The 26,569-nt window shown below is 46.0% G+C and overlaps 1 protein-coding gene across 3 annotated transcripts; it reads left to right on the plus strand.

Annotated features, from left to right (window-relative positions):
- Positions 1-4,729: 4,729 nt before the first annotated feature.
- enc2 (ectodermal-neural cortex 2) lies at positions 4,730-25,247 on the plus strand. Of its 3 annotated transcripts, XM_063197405.1 has the most exons (4): positions 4,730-5,131; positions 7,714-7,832; positions 9,598-11,437; positions 23,798-25,247. In XM_063197405.1, exons 2-3 carry the CDS (start codon positions 7,769-7,771, stop codon positions 11,403-11,405), a joined length of 1,872 nt encoding a protein of 623 aa, XP_063053475.1. In that variant the 5' UTR covers positions 4,730-5,131; positions 7,714-7,768; the 3' UTR covers positions 11,406-11,437; positions 23,798-25,247. The 3 variants fall into 3 exon arrangements, with proteins under 3 accessions (XP_063053475.1, XP_063053476.1, XP_063053477.1); XM_063197406.1 differs by lacking the exon at positions 7,714-7,832; XM_063197407.1 differs by lacking the exon at positions 7,714-7,832 and having other exon boundaries at positions 4,730-4,868.
- Positions 25,248-26,569: the final 1,322 nt, after the last annotated feature.

The following is a 26,569-nucleotide window of genomic DNA, read 5'->3' on the forward strand; positions in this document are numbered from 1 at the left end:
GACACATACTCTGTCTTTAGACAGAGCAACTCAGGCTTTGAAAATGTTCAGGCGTTCTGGCCTTTTCTGGCTTTAAAAGGAATCAATATGCGAAATTCACATCAACGGGAGAGTGTTTTTCTATTTCTATACAGGAAATGACCTTCAGATTTAAGTGGCGATGTTTACCATTTCAGTGCCTGCGTTCTCTAAGGCTGATGAGTCACCCAGTGTGACTTCAGTCACTACACTGCCTGAGGCAAGTGTAGCTATGAAATGCTCTGACAGCTCTCTAGCGGTGTCTGTGGTTTTCAACAAAACAAATTTGACTCTGTAAGTATTACAGCTTCATCAAAGCCTTATTTTGCCCTCTTGCACCACAGCAGTATGATTAGACTTTTTCCCTGAAAGTTTCAATGCTGAAGTGTCCCGTCATAACAAGCCATTTGTTTATTCTTCTTAGTGTACCTGTTTTCCATAACTTGGATAGTGTTCAGAATGATAATGCATTCAATGGAGTTGGCTAAATATGAAGGACACAAATAAGATGGAGGAACAATGTCACACCTGGCATCCCCTGAGTACTGCAGTTCAGGTAAGGACCGCTGCCTGGGGAAGGGCTGCTCACTTTACACTGTAAATGGAGGACAGGCCGAGGGCCTTTCCAAGATGACTATTCACTAGTATCTATTTGTTGGATAACGTTTATCTAACACTAATACCAGTGACTTCCAGTACAGTTATTCAATGGTTACAGTCCCTGGAGCAGTATGAGGTTAGGCACCTTTCTCAAGGAAACCTCAGCCAAGGATGAAAAGGGATTTGAACCTACAACCAAGACCAACTCTCTAACCATTGACATGACTGCAACTGATGGGGTCACAATATGCTATTACACAGCTTATACTCTTGCTAAAGTGATAATGGTATACCACATCCATCACGATATCATACTTAAAAGCGGCAGAATACTGAATTACATTGTCTGGTGAAGATACGCATCCACTTTGAAAATATATCTTCTTTTAGTCATTATGATCGATGATAGATGGCTTGCTTTAAAATTCACCACACGCTAACCATACAGTGGGGTGGTCTATCAACACGGCCTTCCAGGCAGTAAACATGGTCAGCATCTCCCCTTATGGTGCAAATACCATCGACAGCTGTTAAAAGCTTAAGAGAATATCCCTCGGTTTATTTTCACGATCCATGTGCTGCCACATCACGGTGTGTTCTCAACACATTATTCAGTTTCACTGACAGCAATCAAACGTCTAAATATGGGCCCCCGCCCCCCAAAGTCACAACCCTGAGGAGCTCAGCTGACTACAGCCATTTGCAGCTCTGACGGCCGTCCGCCATAAGCCGGCATGTCCAGACTCAGCATCCGGCTTCACCTCCTGAGTCAAGAGGAGGCCTTGACACGACTATAAGCTTGGCCAACATTCACCTAAACACAGTGCCAGCCACGCAGCCATCGTGTGAGAGGAACGACCCGAAAGCCCTCGCGGGCGCGGGGAAATGTTATCCGTCACGAGGATCCACACAACATGCTGAAGCGTCTATATGTGTTCCTGCACACGTGTCGGAAAAGGCCCGTTTCCCAACACAAATCTTGTGCGGAGAGGAGTTGGGCATGGAAGCGTGGCAGCCAGTGGCAGAAGGCGGTTGAGTTTCAGCCAATAAGCAGAAGGATACATCTTAGACACACTGGTCAATGGAGGACTGATGATCGCACAGCTTTCTATTACTGCCTCCAGGGGGTATAGATTAGAGCAGTGGGGGCCGAGGACCCCTGGGGGGGTGCCAGGCGATGCTAGGGGGGGGGGCTCAGCAGGTTGGCAGAAAAAGTATAGTGTAGCAAAGGGAAGATGAGTTCCCTCATGGAGACTCAAACCCAGACCTTATGGGGTACCATTCTGGGGCTCTAATCACTACACCAAAGAGTCTCATGGACAGTCAGAGTGCACCCACAACTCCATCACACATGACTTTCCCTTCAGGAAGCGGACCCGTACGCTTCACCCACTCTTGGTGTCCCTCACGTACCACCCACCATGCTTCTCCCATTCCAGGATGCCCCATAATCCATGCTGGGGTCCCTCGTACCAGGGTTATCCATTCTGGGGTCCCTCATATGGCTAACACAGCTGGGTGCACCTCTGATGACCTCATGGCTGCTCATCAAGTTTTGGCAGAGGACGCGCTCAACTTCTTGGAAAAAAACCGAAAGTCTTTGGGCACGCGATAAAATGTATCAACTTAAGAAAGAAAAATCCGCACTCACAAACTGCGTCTCATTATTTATTTATATTACCACCATGTCCAAAAAGCAAATGCGTTTCGGCTATCAAGCCTTCATCAGTGCGTGGTACATCCCACTTCTAGTTCTGACACCATTTCTAGAAAATGGGAGTAGAGTTGCCCCACTGGCACTCGAACCTGGACCTTATGGGGTACCATTCTGTGGCTCTGACTGATACACCAAAGAGCCAGGCTAGTTGGCATGACAGTCAGAGTGCACAACCCTAGTGATGGCCAATCCATCACATATAGCAAAACAAAATAGACAAAATTGAATAACTAGAGTAAACCAAACTGAACAAAAAATACTTACTTATGCCCATCGCTCCCAATGGAGCATAGGCCATCCACAACTTTTCTCCATCCAACACGGTTTTGGGCTGTCCTTTCTGCCTCTGCCCAGCTGTTTCCCAGCCTCTTCAGTTCTGCCTCAGAGTCCCGCCTCCAGGTGTTTTTAGGCCGCCAAAAAAATAAACAAAAAATAATATAAACAATATTAACATTAGTTAAAAACTTCACTATACTAATCTATTGCATCTGAACATTACTACCATTGTTATTACAAGTATTTTGTGTATCTCAGTGTGGCTCTGCCTCACAGAAGTAGACCAATGGTCCTTATTGCTGCCTGCCATTTGGGCATGATGTGAAAAGGGTAGGCTGATGGTGGATCAGCTGACTGTGTCATCATTTTATTTTTTTAAATGTTAATATGTACCATGTTTCCTGTACTACTTGAATGGGTTTTAGGGATGCACCAATTCCATTGAATTGTGTGAAAAGGGGTGCACACTGAGAAAAAAAGCGCACGGTCCATGTCAGGGGGGCCTCGGCTAGAATGTACCGGCATATGGGGGGGCCTAATCATGTTCAACTTTGGCAACCCCTGGATTAGAGTGACTGGTGGACAAGGGGCAATTTGAGGAGTATTTTTCCACACTCTTTTGTATGCATCAAAAGAGGTGTACATCAAATATAGTATATATAAAAGTATACATCAAATATATTATGTCAGATAAGAATTAAAATGATTCCTTTTTAATTATCTGCAAAAGAGGTAATGATCAGTATTTAGTAATTACTGGGAAATAACGGCCCACATCAGATATTTTGATGACAACACAGGTTACAGATGGACGGATGGAAGGATGGATACTTTATTCCTCCCAGGGGAAATATGCATGATTGCCCTCATTTCTCTGTCTGTCTGTCTGTCTGTCTTTGTTTTTCTCTCTCATGTGGCATGTAGTATCCACAAAGCAAGCAACAGGAATAGAATGGAATAGAATAGAACATAAATGTTTTATTATTGGAGGGATATAATGTATAAAAAGGATGTACCCACAATAATTACAAAATTGGCTGCTGTTGATGTTGTTTTGAGAGTGTGTGTGTGTGTGTGTGTGTGTGTGTGTGTGTGTGTGTGTGTGTGTGTGTGTGTGTGTGTGTGTGTGTGTGTGTGTGTGTGTGTGTGTGTGTGTGTGTGTGTGTGTGTGTGTGTGTGTGTGTGTGTGTGTGTGTGTGTGTGTGGTGACACATAACTGATTTGTTTAATTTTATTATATGAGCTTATATATGCATACATTCAGGCCAGCTGGTGGGGGGGGCGGGTATGTTCTTCCGGGCCAGGGAGATCGGGGGCCCAAATTGGGTCCCCATTACATTGTATGTATTGGGTAGGGGGCCTTTTGGATGACGTTGCACTGGGCCCGGCTAAAGCTGTCAACGGCCCTGCATACATTATATAGACATGACGCATACATACATATTTGCGTGGCAGGGCAACAATGTGTTCAAGGTGTGTGTGGGCCGATCACTGAAGAGAATTTGAGCAATTATATACAGAATGGGAATGAGCCCCTGCAATACAAAAATAGCCCACTAAGGGGCCCCATAATACAAAAATAAGTGGGGGAGTCTATCTGTGCTGCACCTCTGGTGCGCTTGCATAGGTGACAGGTCTTTCTAGGCTGGGTTTGCCAATCCATTGCATACAACAGGTTTGAACCTGGCCATTGCTGGCCATTTCTTTTCATTTATTACAGCTCTTCACGTGGCACGTTCTCAATATGTCAGATATGTTGACTTATTGACAGGTATGGCACTGTTACCTTCGTTATAAAATAGTGTGAGAATGAATGCAGCACACGTACACATCTATTCTTTTTTTTTGTACAGCCACAGCATCAAAGGAGCAGTCTGCACCTCTATTGTTTTGCTGAACCCTCATTGCTTATTCAAAAAATCCCACCCAAACATGCATCCTATTGGTCGACTCGAGTGTTGAAAAACGCGCCCATTTTTGTAATAGTCGTCTACTATTGGATGTATGCGTATGTCTCTGAAAATCGTATACACGATTGGTCAAAAGCACGTCAATCAGACCACTAAACCAGTAGCTTCTACCACGCTTTTGAATATTGAATACTCCAGTAACATTCTTTCCACTGAAGCCTCAAACGCGAACAAAGTAGCGTCGAAAGGGCTGGAAGACGTTGTTTGGCTGGATCAAAAAAATAATGAATCTCTCAACGAAACCGAAGCTGGGTGGCGTGGGTATATCACGTTAATAACGTTCATATGTGAGTATATTAACGCGTTGTAACGCCTCGCTGGTTTCGGCTGAAATGTTTGCAAGTTAACCAGCCAAGCACAGCTACAAATTGAATGGTGCGTGTAGTGCAGTGTTGGCTAGTTAGCCCATGCTAACAAAAGTTAGAAGCCCCGGTAAGGTAGTCGCTCGCAGTTTGGATATCACTATTAGCTTAAATGTAGACCCGATAAACGACAACAACGGTGTATTTAGTAAGGACCCAATGCGGATCATCAGTCCCTACCCTACCTGGTAAGTTGTGGCAATAGGTAAACTATATCGTGCATGCCTATACATTGGAGTGACGTTGATTACGCTGGCAAATTTGGTGGTAGCCAGTGGCCATTGCCATTGCCATTCTGATCGTCCTTGTTATCGCCTGTATTGTTTTTGGTACCCCACTGCAATGATGTTCTGTTTCTACCTTTACCTGGTTGTCATTGCCATCCAGGTATGTTCCACTGAATCCACTCAGAGCGTATCCCCAGAGACGGTTTCCTACCTAAACCGCCTCTGGTATTCCGGCTCGAGGTGTGTGAGTGGGAACCTTTGTTTCCTGTTACTGGACGTGGATGTGAAGGGTTCCTAAATCCTGGAGAACCCACACAGTGTCTGGTGCTTTGATAAGGTTCTCAGGTGTTACAGGCAGAAGAGTCTCGTGCTATCACTGTCCCCCACGTTCCTTGCTGATTGAGATTTGCAGGAGATAATGTAAATTATGGAATGGAAGAGGCGCAAAAAGACAACTCGCCGTGTTAATTAGAAAGTCTCATATGGCGCATTTGATGTTGCCTGAGCCACAGGTCATGTCCGTCCGTGACACACATCCTCGGCTAGAGTAGTATTTATTTGAGAGGCTACTGTTGAGTCCTCCATATTAAAATAATTCGGCCACTATTGATCTCATAATAAGGGTTTTTTTTTTAAACAAACGTTTTGTATTTAAACTAGACGATGGCATTTTCCTCTGATTGAAGTATTAGAGCGATTTTGTTCCGTCAGTCAAAAACTCAAGTTGGGAGTCCAGTCTGATCGTGGTGAATTCAGCGCATGGTGCTGCTGTTCGCTGCTCCCTGGGCACCGTTGTCATTACTGCCTGACCTTCCCCTATTCACTTGTGTGATGGGTTGCAGCGATGCAGTTCTGTTGTGTGCACCCAATGCTGTCACAAAAGGCAATCACATTCACTCCCTCACTGTCAGTATAAAACATGCTTTGGGTTACTGCATGCTTCCACCACTTGTGGAATTGAATGAGAGGTAATTGTAACGTTGTCAATGATTTTTTTTTTCATTTTCTTTCGCTCATTATTTGTATACTGTGTGCATTTTGCCTCCTTGAACCTACTGACCTTAGGCTGGTTAAGGGAGGAAAACACACTTAATATTTAACCAGTTGGATTATCAAGGGTAAAAATACTCAAAAGAAAGGCTTGTATGCATGCAGGAAGCAGGCCTAGACATCTTGGAGGAAAGTGTGATGTGAGGAGGCGATGACTCAGGAGATGGACTTTTTATAGCCATACGGCCGCTCTGTTTGCACCATTCAATATGCCCATCAAAGCATTTATAGTTTTGTAATTACACTAGATTTTATAGTCAGTTTAACTGCTATCCCTTTTGAACTTTTGGTCTTATATAGACCTCGTTGTGACTGGCCCCAAATGAAAGAAATGTTGATCTTGGATAGCTGTTTTGTGAAGAGGTAGTGGTGTGCACATGCAAAGTGCTTGTGCAAGGGGGGAGATGGGTCAGAAAACCATTCAAATGAAGTAGAATGTCTCTACACTTGCTTTGGTTCTTTTTTTTACTGGAGGGGACTAAACAGGAGAAAGTGTCTGTGCATTCTTCTTCATTTTTGTATGTGGTTTGTGCCATTCCGTTCCACCCAGGCATCTCCTCTCAGTTTGGGTTTTGGGTCAGAGGTCAATGACAGTGGAGGTCTTAAACCCACCAGCATCAAATGCCAACACCACCACTACCCCCACACCATCCACCCCCATCCCATCCCATCCCTCTGTGTTGAGTGGACTTGCAGTCTGTTGAGACCCAGTATCCATGTGGATAGATCGGTCTTTTAACCACTGACAGACTGCAGACCAGCTGGGGTGCCTCTTAGTCAACAAACACAGCGCGAACTTGCCAGTGCCTGACTCTCCTCTCCTCTCTGTCTTCCCTACAACGTTATGGCCATCCAGCACCCTTCCCTCCTCCCCGGGCCCTTCTTTTTTGCAAAGCGGAGAGAGAGAGGCCGAGAGGAATATGGACATTCTGCCTGAAAAGGCCCCAGGAAGGCTATTAGTCAGGAGAGTGGCAGTGTTTACTGGGGAAGAATACTCCGCTCCAGAAAAGCAGACTTTTGTGCCGCGGCTTCTCTCCGGCATTACAATGAAGCGGTGGCTCTTTCACATCCCCTTATGAATGCCCGGGCAAGTTAAGTAGCCTGTTCATTGGCAGTGATTCAGCACCTTGACTGAGTGACAGTTGCCATAGGTGATGGTGTTGCGATGGCTGTGGAACTCTGCAAGCAGTGCCTCTTCTAAAAAGAAAAAGCCTGTGGATTGCAAGAACACTGAATTACACCCCCACCCCTTTTTGGAAAGGGATAAAAGACATTCATTTTGACTTGCAAGGAGTAACAGGAACCCTGGAAAACGGCAGAGGTGCAGAATTTGTGTCCTTCCTTCCTTCCTTCCTTCCTTCCTTCCTTCCTTCCTTCCTAGGGTACAGTTCCGTGCACAGAAAGAAGAAACGGACCAAACCATAGCTCTGTGTTGCTTTGTGTCTCTTGACTCTTGTGCCCTTGTGTCCTTCCATCTCTGGCTTCCCCCACAGAGGGTCGGTGTTGTCAGCGTGACCTGTTGAAGTTGGTGTCTCTTTGGGGGACCAAATGCAGACCCCTCCTCAGATCCTCAGTCTGAGTGCCTGTGGCTGGGTCAGCAGCTTCTGTCGCTGTAAGTGACAGTCAAGTCAGTGCCTGCAAGCCCCCATCGGCATCAACACACATTAAGCTGCCTGTGTGTTTCAACAGCGCATAGCCTTGTATTAGGCAATGTATTAGGCAATGGTTCTCAAAGTTTGTTTCAAAAACACACCGCTTCTAAGGCAGTGGTTCCTAAAGTTTTCACGGCAAGTCACACTTGAGCAGTGAGCGAGGGCAAGAAAAAAGGCGCCTCGCTTCATTTCATACTTCAGTCGGACATAAATATTTTATCCGTCTAGATCAGTGCCCTCCATTTAAAATAGATCAAAATCTCAGCTGCTCAGATGAAGTTTTAATGAGCGGCTCTGCATTATTCCTCTGATATTTCCACTTGATAAATTAATGTTAAGCACATTGCCATTGTATAAATAATTAGGGCATTAACCCTTCGTAAGACAATTTGCTGAGCAGTAGGCGCCACTGACCATATGCTTTACTGCAGCTGTGGTTGGTTGGTTGGCTTGTTCCATGGTGTTGTCCATCGATTTAGGCCACATTGGCATGGCTGTGTGAACCACCCTGCCCTTTGGGAACCACTGCTAAAAGATGAACCCCCAAAACATTCACCTGGTGTTGCCTCTGAAATTGAGCTGCACCTGTCTGGAATAGAAATCGCGTCACTAATATTTAAATGACTAGACACTGTCTTATGGTATTTGATTAATGTTGAACAATGTTAATAATCAATGCCATCAAGTCAGACATGCCGTAGTTGCATATTTGCAGGTGCACTTTTTTAAAAAATAATACTGCTTCTGCAAAGAGTCACCACTGCACTTTATGGTTTGGCTTACAAACGGTTGACCAAATAGGTTTTCCTTTGGAATAATTTGGTGATGTTGAACCGCACTCGCAGCTTGTATGGAAGCACATTGCAATCCCACCCTCCATTTTTCACTGTTGCTGTGGTCTGCTGCACCCCCTTTTTCCCTACCCTGCACCCCAACCTGCCTGCAGCACCCGCACCTCACCCCCACCCCTCAGTTTACCCCAGTGACTGTTTGCATTGTTAGTTGGAGGAAAAAAAGACCCCTGCATGTATGTCAGCATATCTTTTCAGTTTGTCACTGGCCAGGCGGGAGAGCTGGCTGTTCAAAAACCCTTTCCTTTTCTTTGTTGTTCTCCCTCTCGCTCTCACTCTCGCTCTCTGGACCACTGCGGCCCAAAGATGGGCCAGTCCCTAGGGACCTCTCTTTCTCTCTTTAAATAAAAGCAGTGCAGCAAGCACAGCACCGGACTCTCTCTCTCTCTCTCTCTCTCTCTCTCTCTCTCTCTCTCTCTCTCTCTCTCTCTCTCTCTCTGTCTCTCTCTGCAGATTCAAGGTCTTAACTCGGTTGCATTTAGATGTGTTTTGAAAGTTAGATGGATGCTAGTAAATGACATCCTGAAACATCCTGACTGTTTTTCCAAGTGCTTTGATGAAATTAATTGGGCAACAATAGCCTATAGCGTTGTTCCAGCATTGATCTCATTTGATCAGGATTTCAATAAAGTTATTACGTGCCTTGCATGTTTGCAACAGAATGAAGGACTAGGAATAGCCTGTTGCTGATAGAGATGAAACATCTTCTCCTCCAGATTCTTTTATTCATTGCAGGATGCAGTTGTGTGGGGTTATGAGTGCTCAAATCTATTGAGGTTTTAATTAGTGTATGTTTTCTTCTCTCTCTCTCTCTCTCTCTCTGTCTCTCTCTCTCTCTCTCTCTCTCTCTCTCTCTCTCTCTCTCTCTGCGCAGTTCAAGAGATTGAGACCAGCGAGGCGCCCGGCGAGAAAATGTCCGTCAGTGTTCACGAGAACCGCAAGTCACGGACCAGCACCGGCTCCATGAACATCTCGCTCTTCCACAAGCCCTCGCACCCGGACAGCGTGCTGACGCACCTCAACACGCTGCGCAAGCAGTGCATGTTCACGGACGTGACGCTGTGGGCGGGCGAGCGCTCCTTCCCCTGCCACCGGGCCGTGCTGGCCGCCTGCAGCCGCTATTTCGAGGCCATGTTCAGCGGCGGGCTGCGCGAGAGCGTGGACAGCGAGGTCAACTTCCACGACAGCGTGCACCCCGAGGTGCTGGAGCTGCTGCTGGACTTTGCCTACTCGTCGCGGGTCATCATCAACGAGGAGAACGCAGAGTCGCTGCTGGAAGCCGGCGACATGCTGCAGTTCCACGACATCAGGGACGCGGCCGCCGAGTTCCTGGAGAAGAACCTGCACTCGTCCAACTGCCTGGGCATGATGCTGCTGTCGGACGCCCACCAGTGCAAGCGGCTCTACGAGCTATCCTGGAGGATGTGCCTCGTCCACTTTGAGACGGTGCGGGACACCGAGGACTTCTACGGCCTCTCCAGAGACAAGCTGCTGGACCTGATCCTCAGCGACGAGCTGGAGATCGAAGACGAGCAGATCGTGTTCAACGCCGTGATGCGGTGGGTGCGGTACGATCTGGAGAGTCGGCGGGACTACCTGCCGGAGCTGCTGAGAGGGATCCGGCTGGCGCTGCTGCCCTCCGAATGCCTCATCGAGGCAGTGGCGTGCGAGGAGCTGGTCATGTCGGACAAGAGGAGCCGGCAGATCGTGGACGAGGCCATGCAATGCAAGAAGAAGATCTTGCAGAACGACGGCGTGGTGACCAGCCCTTGCGCCAGACCCAGGAAGGCCGGGCACACACTTTTGATTCTCGGGGGCCAGACGTTCATGTGCGACAAAATCTACCAGGTGGACCACAAGGCTAAGGAGATCATCCCCAAGTCTGACCTGCCGAGTCCCAGGAAAGAGTTCAGTGCCTGCGCCATCGGCTGCAAGGTGTACGTCACGGGAGGCAGGGGTTCAGAGAACGGCGTGTCTAAGGACGTATGGATCTACGACACTGTTCATGAGGAGTGGTCTAAGGGAGCTCCCATGCTGATTGCTCGTTTTGGCCACGGCTCTGCAGAGTTGGAGAACTGCCTGTATGTAGTGGGGGGTCACACGGCCATCGCTGGCGTCTTTCCTGCCTCCCCCTCCGTTTCGCTGAAGCAAGTAGAGCGGTACGACCCGCTCACCAACAAATGGACCATGATGGCGCCGCTCCGGGACGGTGTCAGCAACGCTGCTGTGGTCAGCGCCAAGATCAAACTGTTTGTCTTTGGCGGCACCACCATCCACCGGGACAAGGCGTCCAAGGTGCAGTGCTACGACCCGGTGGAGAACCGCTGGTCGATCGCGGCCGAGTGCCCGCAGCCCTGGCGCTACACGGCGGCGGCCGTCCTGGGCAGCCAGATCTTCATCATGGGCGGAGACACAGAGTTCACCGCCGCCTCCGCCTACCGCTTTGACTGTGAGGCCAACCAGTGGACGCGGGTCGGGGACATGACCTCCAAGCGAATGAGCTGCCACGCGGTGGCGTCGGGGAACAAACTCTACGTAGTCGGCGGCTACTTTGGCACCCAGCGCTGTAAAACCTTGGACTGTTATGATCCGATGTCGGACAGCTGGAACAGTATAACGACAGTGCCTTATTCGTTAATTCCGACTGCTTTCGTGAGCACGTGGAAACATCTTCCTGCCTAGTGGTCCTTATCGGGGGAGTGGATTCTAACTGGGTAAGAGTGCTTGGCTTATTGTTTTGGGAGCATTCAGATGGTGCTTCCTATTATTTTCATTTATGCTTATTCATTTCTGTATTTGTGAATGTATTTGTCTTTGTAACACAACCCTGTTTGTTGCAATTCCCCATATGGAAAAGCAGCGTGTTTGCAGTTTGCACACAGCACTGTTAGCTGTACAAATTTGCAAATTAAGCAGGTTAATTGAAACATTGAAGTGAGCAGGGCTGCAAAAAACTGTTTGTAGAGAAAAGAGAAAAATGGGAAGTTTTGCCCCTGGGTTGCCCTAAACCTCCTACCATTTTACACACGGATCCCCCTCTGATCTCCCATTTCAAAACTGACAAGGCATTCTCCACAAGCGCCCCAGCCCAGCAGATCAGCGGTGGGGCAGAGAGGGCAGAGCCAGTGAACCACTCCACGCATTGATTTGTGATCTGCATTACAGCGGCTCTGCTAGTCAATTGCCTATTAGCTCACAAGCGGGGAGAACACCCGCTGTGGCTCAATCTGCTGTAATTACTGCCTGCCCTATCGGAAGATGGTCTGCTCTGCTGTCAGGGGCCTGCTCCTGCTGCTGTTGCCACTGCGGCCAATCCCAGAGTCAATTTCAAAGTTCAGACAGGCAGCAACGGACTACATAAGTCCACTCCTCACACGCCATAACAGATAGGAGCTACGCAAACACACACATACACACACAAACATACACAGGTCAATCCACACTAAATATAGCCTGCAGGCAGGAGAAAAGTGAAGTCCAGAGCACTTTCATAATGATTCCATAAGTTTGTTTACTTGCGTAATAGTCTTGTTTCCTCGTCAATAAACCATGAGGTCTAAAAGGCATGTCTTGTCACGGCGGAAACATTTCCCCCATTCTCTCCAGAGGAAGCAGCATGAGAAGATCTTGCCGTTAACAGTCGCGGATGGTGTACGCCGCATAACGATATGTAATGCCTGACATTTGTGAATAACATAATTGCATATACATCCTTTTTTTATTGAGGGTACTAGTGACATTCATGTGATATTAGGGTATAATGAGGCAATTTAAATTCAACATCTGTTCAACTGACAGTGCAATGTATGTGAGGGGGCTTGAATCAAGGGAGATGATCTACATCCTTTATGCAATCCAGGACGGAATCCAAGCTCTTCATCCTACTGAGAAGAATCTCCCTTTTCATTATAACTCCAGTTATTCCATTATTGTGATCAGCAGGATTTATAGCAACTTTCCAGAGGTGTCAAAGGTAGAAGTAAGTTCATGTAACAGCTACGTATGTAACATCATGTGCTAGTGTTGTACAACACGTACAAGACACATGATATTACATAGCTGTTACATAGCATATTATTTACCTTTCTTAGCTTCGCTTCTGACACCTCTGCTCATTTCTGTTTGTTTCATCCATCTTTTTTTTAATGGTTACTTTGAATCAGTGGAGAGATTAAACAAGGTATACGCAGGATTAAGCTTATAATGTGTTGCTGGGGACTTGTGGGACCAGCAGACATTGTAGGTTCTGTTGGATCCTTGAATTTACCCAGCAGAACATCATTACAATCTCTCTCTCTCTCTATCTCTCTCTCTCTCTCTCTCTCAACTCTCTCTCTCTCTCTCTCAACTCACTCTCTCTCTCTCTCTCTCTCAACTCTCTGAATTGATGATGAACTCTCATAAAAACACAGTGTTCATCATGGAGAGCCCAGAGCTGACAAACGGCTGTTGGGTTTTCCCTTGAGATGTGTAGTAGTTCCTCTTATGCAGAGAGCCTCCTCGGGTTGTTTTGCTTTTTGCTGTTCCCTCTCCTCTCTCCTCTCTCCTCTCCTCCCTACTGCTTCTGTTGCTGCCACTGCCTGTCCCACTCCTGTCCCATCATGACCACTGCCATCTGGGTCCTTTCCCAGAAGATGTGTACACCACCTCTCCTATGATTAATCTTTAACACCTCTCTCTCTCTCTCTCTCTCTCGCTCTGTTTTTATCCATCCAAACCAATTATCTTTCTCTCTCTTCTGCCTTTCCATCCCATTCACTGTTCTCTTGCGCTCTCTCTCTCTCTCTCTCTCTCTCTCTCTCTCTCTCTCTCTCTCTCTCTCTCTCTCTCTCTTTCTCCGGCTTTTTCACTCATACACTTCCTGTGTCTCTCCCTCCCTCTTGTCTGTCTGCCTGTGTTTCTCTCTACTTCTTTCACGCACACAGTCTCTCTCTCTATTATTCACACACACACTCACAGGCATATACACACCTACTTTGCAGGCATGGCACTAGCAGTCTCTTCACAGAGTAGCAGGTGGCCAAGCGAAGCCTCAGGTTTGCAGGGAGCCGTGAGGGGACTTTAAAAACAGACGGAGGCCCCCGGGCTTTCATGGTCCCACTTTCCCCACCGGAGTCTGATCATGAGAAGGCATGGTAGGGGAAAGCAGTCAGGTACAGGCCCGGCGCCAGACCCAAGGCCACTCCATACCTCTCGCTAGTACATCTGCAGTCGCTGGACACGGGGGAACTTATTAAAGTTTGGGCTATGCATGTTTCTTTTTTTCCTTCTTTTTTGTGTCACAAGAGCAGCAATTGTTTTGCATATCTTGCACCTTAAGTGGCTCAACGGTTGGTGTCATTGCTGTGGATGCTGGAGAGACCCTGGGTCATTTTCTGAGTGCCCACTTTGCATGAAAAGCGTGTGAGCTGCCAAATATGCAAGCCCTAACTTTTTACCTTTTTGAATGCAAATGCAAGCCTTAACTTTTTACCTTTTTAGAGGAGATTAGGAGTTAGGGGCTTGTTGCCATCGCCAGGTCAAGTTTTAATCCCTCTTAATTATATTTCAGACAGCACCTTCAATGACTCGCCCGTACAAGTCAGCATGAATTACTGTTTGGTGTTTATAAATATACTGATGTGCTTATTTCGCTTCACTGCTTCTGTGTGCCGGCAGTTCAGAGACAGAAAGAGAGGGAAGAAGAAGAAGAAGGGAGGGGAGGGGGACTAGGAAGCCGCATGAATGATGCCCGCTGGAACCGGCCTGGGAATCCTGTTTCATGCCATAAATATTTCAACAACTGCAGCAGCCAGCTGGAGACGGGCAGAGAGGGAGCGATAGAAAAGGTAGCGAGCGAGAGTGAATCTTCAGGGGACACAAGCGGAAGAGAGAGGAGGAGTGAAAAAGGGATGCGTGTGAGACTAAGGGAGGAAGCGTGGTGTGAGTGAGTGAGTGTGGTTGGGGGTGTAGGCAAAGGAGGGAGTGAGTTACAGGTGGTACATGGGAACAGACAGATGAAAGAAAGGAAATGAGAAATGGATTGAAGGCAAAGCAGGGTGGTGAGATGGAAGGAGATGCTGCCGTAATTGCTTAGTGTTTGCCTTTCCCATCACATGGCTCTCTGTTCCAGGCTACTGCATTATTTTCTGGGATACTCTGGGATTTTTGATATCAGACCCTATTTCCTAGTTAGCCAGCATTGTAGACGTGTAGACAGTTTTTTTTTGCCTTCTCGAGTAGTCCTTGGAATTCCAGAGGTCGCTTGTGCTAGGCTAGTGCAAGTGAGCGGCTTTTTGTGTCACTAAAACTATATTATGCTCAGTCCACAAAGCGCCAGAAGCAAATTATTTAACAATGCTATGTAGACTCTCATTATACTGTGTTGATCTATTGATTTTATTGATAAACCAACCTTGATTAAAATTAAGTTTAAGCCTTTCATTTGTGCTATACTAGCACCAGCGACCTCTGGAATTACAAGGGCTTCTTGGAATGAAAATGGTCTATACTAGGGATGTTAACCGGTAGCCGTTTAACCGGTAGTTGACTGGATCAACGTTAACCGGTTAAAATTTTCTCTGCCAGTTTACCGCCCGCCCCCTGTGCAGCGTTGCATGGAAGGTCAACGTTGTGTGTAATGTGTGCCTGTGCGAGGGTGCGCTGGCAAAACAATTGTTTTGATCTCCCCAAAACAAAACCCTTGTTTCTCCACAGGTAGGCTAGTGGACAATGACTGGGGAAAATGTATAATACAAAGGGCACAAACTAACATTGTGTGACAGGAGCCTAACCGTTATAAAATGGGGGCATAACTTGTTTCACGGGCAGAGAAAGACGCACGACAGGACAGGGTATCATAAATGGCAGTTATAGAATTTTCGGTTAACCAGTTAACCACCGGCAAATGAGGCTCGGTAGTCGGTTAAGATTTTTTTTTTAAATGTCACCATCCCTAGTCTATACACGACAATACTCGGACTAACTAGGAAATGGGGTTGTTCATCAGGGTCAAGGCTGCCTGATGATTACGATGAAGTTTGCTGAAGGACAAAGTGAAGACTTTTTTAAGTGTACTTGAGCCCATAACCTGAGTGTGTATAGCATTAGCAAAGAGAGACATCTTATTCCCTCTGAATCTGATGACTGCAAGGAATTTGAGCTGGACGTTAAGAGCCTTGTAACCTTGCTCTTACTTACTGCAGCCAGTATTGTTTGTGCTGCTAATTCACAGTGCACTGTTGCCAGCCTCGGCCACAGCGCTGAATCCACCTTTTCCTGGCAGGGCATTCTGAAATTTCAGCGGAGACACACACACACACACACACTGCTGTGGTTGATTACTCCAGGAAGATCAGTAAGCTTGTACAGTAGGCTACTTTTCACATGAGGCTGGCTTGAATGTGCACAGTCAGGGTAAGCGCGCTGTACATCTGAAATGATTGACTTTGTTTTGATTGGAAGGAGGAAATTGCAGCTCACTGTAGAGTCGTATTGTTCTGTGCCATAAGTGGATCAGTTGCACAGTAATCAAGGCTTTTGTTGGATAAGCAGCTTTGTAATGACCTCTGGCATTCTTCCCTTCCTTCGAGCAAAATATCTGTAGAAATACAAATATTCATATTGAGATGGCAAGTCACAGACTGGTGGAGACTTGGCTAATTACCATGCAGTGTTGAACAATGGTACAACAGGATGTACATTTGACTTCCTAATACTTTTTATGGATGAGAATAAATGAGAAGAATAGCTTGATGAAATGGATGAAGGGTCTCTCCAGTCCAAATGATGATGCCTTTGTTGTTGACGGCAGCAGGTATTGGCAGTAAGAGGACCAAACTGAAGGAGGGGGAGGACTCCTTTGAAATCAGTGATGGTCAAGGGTTGATGTTGTTTGTCCAAGGGACCTGTGCGTGAGCCGGCATGTATGCTAGACTGTGTTCAGATCCTCACATGACCACTGTGCCGTCATACATGAGGAGCGGAGGGCCTTAATTGGCCTCCTCTCATCTCTCCTTGTCTGCCTGGAAAACAGCTGGGGGTGAATCAGACTTGATTAGATTCTTATTTTAGGTCTGAGGCAGGTGGGCACTCTGAATCCCTGTGGCTCTGAAATGGAGGGGGTGGTTATTAACTTGACAGAGGAAGAACTGTAAGGAGGGTTGAAAGAAATGGGTGGGAAAAAAGTGTGTTTGCTGTTGATCATGTGAAGGCCTCAATCAGGGCTAACACCAGCTGGGTGTTGTTGGGCCAGGCCAGCGGTTTTTAGTCTAGCTTGGGTAGCCAAACGGCACATTCCCATTTTTATGGTCATGATTTTGAATTTGATGCAGACATTAGCAGATTCCGGAAGAGAACAAGGGTATGTTCGCAGAGAAATTCTCGCGGATTTCTCTACTGTCGGTCATCTTTCATTGGCCTAGCCTAGCGCATATGAGATACATTTGTGAAATGGCTTGAATTATTTTTTTAAGTTTGGATCACACGTTCTGTCAGCATCTGTGCATCACAGGTTCGTCAGGCCTGTCCACATTTTTTTTTGTACATGTAGAGGCCATCTTGCATCAAAGCCTTGCCACCCTGTAATGGGTAATTGCCTTCATTTCTCTTCAGGTTAGTCATATCAATCCTATAGATTACTTCTTGAACAGTTCAACTGGTCATATCTCACAATGCCAAGATGTCTTGCTGATTGCTTCATCTCCAAAGTGGATAGAGAGTAGAAGTTTTTGTATCATTCAGGCCCACATGTCCACATTATGTTATTCAGTTCACGTGTGGCCCTTGGCTTCTGGCCAGCTAAACCAAATGAATCTACAACGCCTTCTTATACTGCATTATATAAATATAGCCCCATGCATTTTGCTTCGGTTATATTTTCTATTTATTTATTTGTTGACCGATGTTGGTCAATTAGAGAGCAAGTACTGGCGTGATGGAGCACGAAGGCGGTCAGCATCTCTTCAGCCACAGCAAAATATTGTCAGGCAATTAGAGTATATTGCGCATTGCAAACTGCTCCACTATGCACCTACACACTTAGAATTGGCATCCATTAGCTGTTCTCTTTGAGTGTATAGCCATAGCACTGTATATATTCTCCTTTCTTTCCTTCTGTCGCTCTGTGAAATACAGTATGGATGTGTGCGTAAACATAATGTGTTACACATGTAAGCTTAGCCCACATAAAAATGAGAGGAAATTCTCTCATTTACGGTTATGAAAGATCTGGGAACTAGTCCAGCCTGTTAAATACTGGAAGACAATGGGTTTTCAGCTTAGTTACGAGAAAAGAGGAAGAGATGCTGAAATTACTGCAAAGAAGCCCGCAGATGGGTTCCACGGTGGCTCATTGAGGCTGCGTTTGTAATGTAGGGACTGGAACAATGACCATTGTGTGTAGAGGCGGTTTATAGCTCTCAGCCAAGACAGAGGTTTGAGGTATGGGGGCTTCTCCTGGTGCCAACTTAGCTCAGTTCATTTTATTCAGCGCTGGGCTCGCTCTGGCATGATTTATTAACGTCCCAGAGAACACAAGCTCATGTTGTAGGAAAGGTCACTTTGGATTAAAAAGTGATATGTGGTATGTAGGTAAAAGCAATCGAGGTGTTGATATGTGTGGTACAGGTGCGGAGTGTGACCTGAACAAGGGCTTGTCTATCTCCAGAGTGTAATTATAGTCTCTGACTAAGCCACAGAGGTGGGCTATGGGGCGGTTTATCTTCTCCATTGCCTAAATCTAGCAAGTCCTGCCAAGAAGTAATTGCCCCCATATAATTTATGGTATGTAAATAATATTTACAATTTTGAATAGTACACAGCAATGCCCCATGTTACGCAAAGTGCCAATTGGTGTCCTTTTAGCCTGACTGAGTAACATGTGCAGATGAACCTTATGGAAGTCTGGGTTTCACCACAATGGCACTCGTAAAAATAAAATGAGGAAAACCATTCACCATCATTTACTTTTCAACGCGGTTTACACATTGTAGCCTCTGGAAACTGCAGTGGTGTCACCTAGCCTATTTCCGGGTGTCACTTTTCAAATACAAAGACTCTCTGACTCTGTGTTGTTTGTTTAAGTTTATCACAGTCACTGTAGATGTTTGTACTTTCCTGTGTACCTGTTATTCAACTAGGGCCTAGTTGAATAACAGGTACACAGGAAAGTACAAACATCTAGTTACTAGGCCATTGCATAACATTACAGTATCTATTATATCGGGCGTATGTACTTCCTCAGGTGAGTAAGCAGAGGGTATGATGTCCCATACACCTCTGGCCTAGTGCGTGGCACTCTAGTCTTAGTAGTAATAATAGTAGTACTGTACTATCAGAGAAGTATGTTGAAGGGCACGCAGGTGGTGCACTGCACAGTGCTAGGGAGAGAGAGGCTAAGTCCGACATAAAGTCTGCAATACAGAATAGAGCCATGTGACCTAGCGATCATCCGCTGCCCATGGTTAGTGAGACCTGCCCTGCCACAGGTTCCTGCCTAGTGAGCACTTTTTTACTGCATTGTACTTTGCTAATCCAGGTTATTTTGCCAGTTGGACAGGGCCTGCACCTCATCCAACTCCACCCCACCCCCCACCCCTTGCGCTGGCCCTGCAGCCAGCCATCCAGAAAGACTGAAGCGGCTAATTGTTTCTCTGTTTTCAGGGCCCTAAATCGGATTGGTCTGATATAATCTGATCTGCCTTTGTGCCGTTGGCGTGTTTCTCTACCTGGGAACACAGTGTTTTGGCTCACCGCACCGCGCAGGTTCACCAACTGGATGCAGTGACCTGTGCGATAGACAATGGCGTCTGTGCTTTTCTTTTTTCTTTTTTCTTTTTTATTGTGCCCATGCAACCATCTGCGGTATTAGGAAGCAGACACAGGGTAAACAGTCCCAGTACCCAGCCCTCCCTTCAGCACAGCAGAGGCCTCAGCAGGAGGTCTGGGTTTGTTTTAAACGGTCACCAGATGCACTCAGCTTTTCAGGCCATGGTACTCTAGTCACTCCCATCAGCAGCGTCAACCTGACTCATTATTATCACACTGTGCCATGACATGACTCGTCACCCAGTGCTCTGTCTGTGACACATTTACCTCGTGTCTGGTCTCCCCCCTATCGTCTGAGACCTGTAGTAAAATAAAGAGGTAGCCCTGCGATTCTGGTCAGGGTTGTGAAAGTAGTCACTGATTGGATAGATGAGAAAAATATATTTTTCAAATATTCTAGTCGACCATTTGGTCTAGTCGACCATAGATGACCAATGGCATACTGGGGCTTTGCGTACGGATGATATTTCAAGGACTCTTCTCAGCCGTCTTCGCTAATGACTTTGAAAATGGCCTGAAAGTTTAGGCTTTGAGGGGTAGTAGGATGTACAGCAACCGTGTAATGTCACTCAGTTACTAACTGTAGGCTACCTGAGTGAAGTAGGGTGTAATAACAACTGGAAGCAACATCAGCAAGCTGAACTTTCTTTGGGCGCACTGTTGGCTTGTGAAAGTGTATTTAAAATGAGGTGATGGTTACAACAACTTGCTTTTTCCTGCATGATTGGGATGGATGTGGAATTAATGTTGTTTAAGGCTAACACCGCAACATTTCTCACATCCTTTTTTGGTTTGTTTGTTTACTGCTGCCAGAGATTATCTGAAGAACAAATGCCTGAATGGGCTCCTACGCTTCACTACCTCTGTCGTCACAATTCCCCCAAAATAATTTCATGCCCTGTGATGGCGCAGAGTTTGTTCAGTCATGTTTGGCATATTTTAGTCGGTGTATTCACCCGACCCCAGCATACTGCACACAACATCACAAAGTCATTTGACTGCAGCCGTGGATGCTGTCGGCAGGCTCGCACGCTTTCACACTGCAGAGGATGCGGATTAACACGGAAGCTGGAAACGTGGTGCAAACATGCCAAGGTGATGAGGATGGGATTAGCGGCTGATAAGCCTGCCAAGCCCCGGGTGCTGCACAACGCACGATTTGTGTCTGTCGGTGCGTGCGTACTTTCATGAGCGAGAAATGGTGAGGCGAACTCCTGAAAGGTTCAAATCTCCTTAACGAAGCCCATGTGTATATGGAGAAACGAATGGAAGTAATATGATGAAAGGGTCTTAAGTGCTTATTTACGTAAGTTCTGTATGTCTCCTCTTGATGAGTTGCCATGAGAGTGAAAGTACAGAGCATTGCAAGTATGAAACGCTGAAGGGACACTAGAGATCCAGATCTCCTAAAACATCAATATACCCTTGTCTCAGCATAGACAGGGAAGTGAACACTGTACTTTGTGAATGTTGAGCTTTGATATATCGTACAGTGGGCTTTTCTTTGGCCCTCGCTGTATTTCTGTGTCCATGTCCAGTTTCATGAAAAGCGGAAAACGAGTCTCTGTATCTGTTGAGAGATAAACAGACTTCATTGATGGGCTATTTGTTGGACTAATTGGCACAATTGTTTCGCAAATTGTCTCTGTTTCCAAGATCATAAATCAGATTGAGCTGATACAATCTCATCTGCCTCTGGGCCTTTGGCGTCTTTTTGTGCTTAGGAACTTAGTATTCTGGATGGCTGTGCAGTGTCACTGGGTGATGAATGAATCAATCATACATCGAGATTGTGATGATTAGGCAGGTCAATCATGATCTCCCTTGGGGCATATTTAATCAACGACGTGTGGTAGAGGTATGGCCAAGGTGACTTTGGGCAAATAAAGATGGTATGTGAGATATGTGGATGCCCTGAAGGACAGGTTTTAACACACAGCTGCTTTCAAATTGTCAGTATCAGGAGTAAACCCTAGCGTACAGGTTCACCACAACACTGCCGTGTTTTTCCCCAAAACATGGAAAAAGGAAAATTCTGTAATCCTGGACTTATTTATGTGGTTTGTGTAATTAAGTGATAATGTGAACTGTGACATTTGTCTCCTGAAAGGGTCTCTAGTAGAACACAGTATGAAGTTGTGTCGACAGTCTAAAGTCCTTTTGATGGCCTTCATATTTTAGCTTTGCTTCCAATTTCTTCATTTTCATCAGCAGCAGTAGAATTAACATTGTGTCTTGGGTTGAAACAAAAGTTATGCAAGGTGGCTTTACATGCTTACCCAACACATTTGGAAACTAAACACACAGAATTCTGACATTATGTTATGCAACCGTATACTTACATCAGTGGAAAAGTCACTGTACCAGAAGTCAAAACTAAAATACGTAGTGATTTGAAAATAGAGCAATGCCAGGTGGAACAACTTTAGTCTCTAAACAAACAAGTCAAGTCAAGTCAGCTTTTATTGTCACTTTCTTCATATGCACAGACATACAAGGAACATCAAATTACGTTTTCTCTCTATACCAAACTTGACTGTAACAACAATAATATGATGAATAATGATATTTGATGACTGTGAGTCTACAATGGATGGATGGGTGAAGGACATCATTCAATCATTATGATCAAATGGCCGTCTAACTTTGTGCCTGTAGAGAACGGAGCAGTTTTTGCTATTGCAGAGTTACAGACTAGTTGTGATGGATTAGGCCTTCTGTTGCCCTGTTAAGAAAATTGTATTGTACACTGTTTCTCTCAAGTCCTCTGAAAGCTGTTAAAATGGCCACAAATCTCAGAGTAAGTGTCTATTGTGTTTTTACAAGGGCTGGCGCAACAAGTGATAATTATGGTTTTGAATCTCACTCACGGACAATGAGTGACGAAATGCTGTGAAGCCAAACTTAACCCCCATGTGAAATTGGTCAGGTCCCTTCTTCAGCCTGCATAATTCCCTCCCAACCCAGGATCTCTATACAGTCATCTTGTGTTTTCAAGGCCTGTGGCTTTTAGGTCGAGGCTCTGGAACCAGGCCTAATGTTGCAGCAACCAATAGCACGCCGTGCTCCCAGCAGCGTTGGTTGCGTCTTTGTTGCCACACACAATGGCCATACTTCCTCTTGCCGGTGGACTGTGGACTGGGGCCATACGCGCTGTGTGTGCTGACGTAGCTCAGCAAAGAAGGGAACCTGATACCTGGCCTAACTGCTCTTTTGTTGAGGTGAAAGAGGTTGGCTAGCTTCCTGCCTGCTGTCTGTGGGTGCTTCACTGCCTACCGTGCCCCAGCCCTGTCCCCCTAACCCCCCCACCCCACCCTCGCCCTCGGCTCTGTGTTGGCAGACATGCGGTTCACTGAGCTCTGGTGTCTTCCACAGCTGATGACGTGAGGTCTACAGCAGTGTATGGCTTTGCGTATCGTTTTATATTTGTGCCTGTTTATCGTTTTGAGCGTGAAAAAAGTCAACATGATTTCAAATGTTCAAACCTACGATCAGTACTTGCTAACTCGGAAGCAGAAACATACTAACATATGATGCCTTAAGCCACGTTGAAATAACCATCCATCCATCGCCAAACTTTTAAACCTACAGGGGTATGAGAATGGGTGCATTAAATTAAGCCTATCATCCCAATGTACCTCTTTCCAATGACTTGGCATTTCTTAGATTTCCCCCAAAAAAGTTTTTGACCTTGATTCTTCAAAAGGAGTCGACTCAGCGTCTTCACATGGGAAGATATACCCTGTGTGTATACCCAAGGATAAGAGCACCTTACCGAGTCTTACAGTGTCTGCTTCATTTTGCCTGTGATCAATATTACCTCCCCTCAAATGAAAGATGAATCTGCAACAATAGAAAGGCAAGGAGCTGGGCGTGTCGATCTGCAACTGCCTGGTTTGGTGCCCTGTGCTGTGGTAATACGAGAGTGCCGGCGTTAGGAGAGGGAGAACAGTGGAGCAGACGGATGGCGCTGTGCTGTGCTGTGCTGTGCTGTGCTGTGCTGTGCTGTGCTGTGCTGTGCTGTGCTGTGCTGTGCTGTGCTGTGCTGGTAGATAGATGATGAAGCGTTTGTAGGCCAACCTCTTATGGTCACCCTCCTGTGCACCTCCGGTTGAGGTGGAACGTATGGATACAGTTATCAGCAATGCCATGTGCACACACGCACGCACAGCCTCCTCCCAACACCCACAGTCATGATGCTGCTGTAACCTTTCATTTTAAAATGAACTCCCTTTCCCCTCTTATTTTTTTCCTTTCTGTGTCCACAGGCATCCCACATACATGACTGTGGAAGACACGTGGACCATCCTCCTCGTCAGTCCCTGCTGCCAACTGTGTTTGTGTGAGTGAGCGTCTATGCACGGATGGCGACACCTGGGCCAGATTTCTCTACAGGCTGCTCAAGCTGAAACCTTAAGAAGGGGAGAAGGAAGATACAATAACGACAACAAGCACTCGGCCTCCTTCCGAAGAGAGGGGAGGGGTCTCTCACCTCATTACTCTTCACACCTCCAAGACTCCTCCAGAGGCACCACAACACAACACAACACACCCCCACCATCTCCGCAAGAGCACAAAACCTTCAGAGCAGTAGCCTGGGGCTGCAGAGGCTTCCAAAAAAAGTTCTTGGAGGTGTCACTGTGAGGGAATGCCTGTCAGGTGACATCAAGTCAACCGCTTAACCACACACACACACACACACACACACACACACACACACACACACACACACACACACACACACACACACTTCCTCTCCCATTTCTACTGTCTCTGTTACCATTCTCTGTTGCTGTGGTCACCAGAAGCCTGTCTTATTTTGCACATGAAGCAGATGTTTTTTTTGTTTAGTTTTTAAACCTTTTTGGGGTTCAGTATCATTCCTGAAGTGGGGTTATGGGACTGATTCAGAGAGTTACTGGCAACTGTTGGGCATCTCTTTGAACCAAGCCAACAGTGCTCAGGATCCTTGGCAAAACACGAGCACACTGACATTACAAGATGACTCATTGTTTTTTTTTAAATATGACTTAATAAGCTGTTTTATGAAATACTCATCAATACAATGTTGGAACTACAGGTTTACAATTTTAAGAAGAGAACTTGTACATTCATGAACCGAACTTCCTGCTATTTATTTTGCTACTTGTGGAAAAAGAAAACAATTCCTGGAGATACCTCCAATGTCATGGCACAATGAACTGATCTTTATTGTCAATAGCTAAGTGAAGTAATGGGGGGGGAAAGTTAACAATTGCATTGCAGTTAATATATGTGTTCTAGTCATTTACAATTGCACTTGCCACTGTACGTTTCATACTGACTCGTGAGGAATTTCGGGCTTTGTTATTCAAGCATTGTTTTATTCTGGAAATAGGGTGACTTTATCGGAGGACATGTGAAGAGTGACATTTCGTGGAATTGGAAAAAGAGGGAGCACGTTTTTTGCCTTCTTGAAAGTCTTACAGACTTTGTTTTTATAGGACAAGTTTTTTTGGAAGTGTTTAGATGTCACATCCTCTTCAGGAAGATGACTCGGCTCCATAAGCCTTCTCCAGGTCGGAGGCAAGTGGCATCCCGTGGATTAAGAGAAACGAATCCCGCAGGACTGCCTGAGAACTGTTCTTTTTTTCCTGGTGCCTCTTGACTGGTAGAAGTGTTTTTGTGGCTGATTGAGTCTGTGGAAAGGGTTTGAATAAATGGCTTTCTGACATGTTATCAGGCTTCTCTCGCTCTCTTTCTCTGAAGTATCAAGTCTCAGTGCTTAAGACATCCGTGAGCAGCACCAGTGCTCTCAATACCCTTACTACACGCACGCACACACACACACACACACACACACACAAAAGACGCTGCCTGATACGCTCTGAGGAAGAGGAAATCAGTTTTCCCCTAAGTGGCTAGCGCTGTATTACAGTGTAAGCTTCAAATCCATATAGGATTATTTAAACGCCTTCCCAAATTAGAATTGCTATCCAATACTGACAGGGGATTTCTGGATTTAGTGAAAACTTAGAAGAGTTCTAATATGAGTCTCTGCAAACTCTGAAAGGTTTTTGATATTCTTTATGAAGGGGTGGAAAGTGTACAACTTCGTCATCATAATTGTCCAATTCCTGGTGGCTTGCTCCAGAAACGGAGAAGTGATGATGGTGTCACCCATTGGGCATTATGTTGAAATAGTTCATGCATCCCACCAGGATCCTTCATACAGTAGTAGGGCGGCTATTTAAACACGTACAGTACAGTACAGAGCCTGGCGGGTTTAGAACTGGCTTTTCCTACTCTGTTTTCTCATGTGGTGGAGAGAATAGGTGGACTAGGGTTTAATCCCGGGACCCGGGATTCCCGGGAAATCTGATCAAAACAATTTCCCGTTTCCCGGGAAAGCCATGACGGGAAACCGGGAAAAAAATTAAGTGCGTGTCTATTTGTTGTCCCAGCAACATAAGCAACAGTGCCATCTAGCAGCGGTAACACTTCAGGCTCATTTAAGCAGCAGCAGTACAGGCCCATTTCAGCAATGTCTGAGGTGCGCGGTTGACGTATTATTTCATCCGCAACCGCTTCTCAGAATTTCTAATCCACCCGCCCTAATGTTTTTTTCTCCAATTTCCAAAACCGAATCCGCCCGCCATCCGCCTATTAGTTTTTAGTATTTAAGATGCCTGAGGCACATAGTCGATCGTCTTTTTCAAGCAGTGCAGGTCATTTACATCTTGCCAGCCCATGTTTAAAAAAAATCTCTAACTTATAGCGATTCCCAACTTGTCTCCACCCATGGCACAACGTGGAAGTTGAAACGTGTGGATGCTTTAATGCAGCCTAAATTTTAACAGTTTAAATACATCCAGTCCAAGCAGCACAATCGAAACTATTGACTATCTATCTTACAAGTTTGGATGGTATCCAATAAGACGAGTGAAGTGTCTTGCGAAGAGTGCAGAGAATTACGTCGCGCGTGTGTGTGTGAGCGAGAGAGAGAGAGGGAGCGATTCCAAACTTGTCTCCATCCATCGCACAACGTGAAAGTTAACGTG

This window comes from Engraulis encrasicolus, chromosome 4 (genome assembly GCF_034702125.1).
Source record: "Engraulis encrasicolus isolate BLACKSEA-1 chromosome 4, IST_EnEncr_1.0, whole genome shotgun sequence".
Classification (NCBI taxonomy): Eukaryota; Metazoa; Chordata; class Actinopteri; order Clupeiformes; family Engraulidae; genus Engraulis; species Engraulis encrasicolus.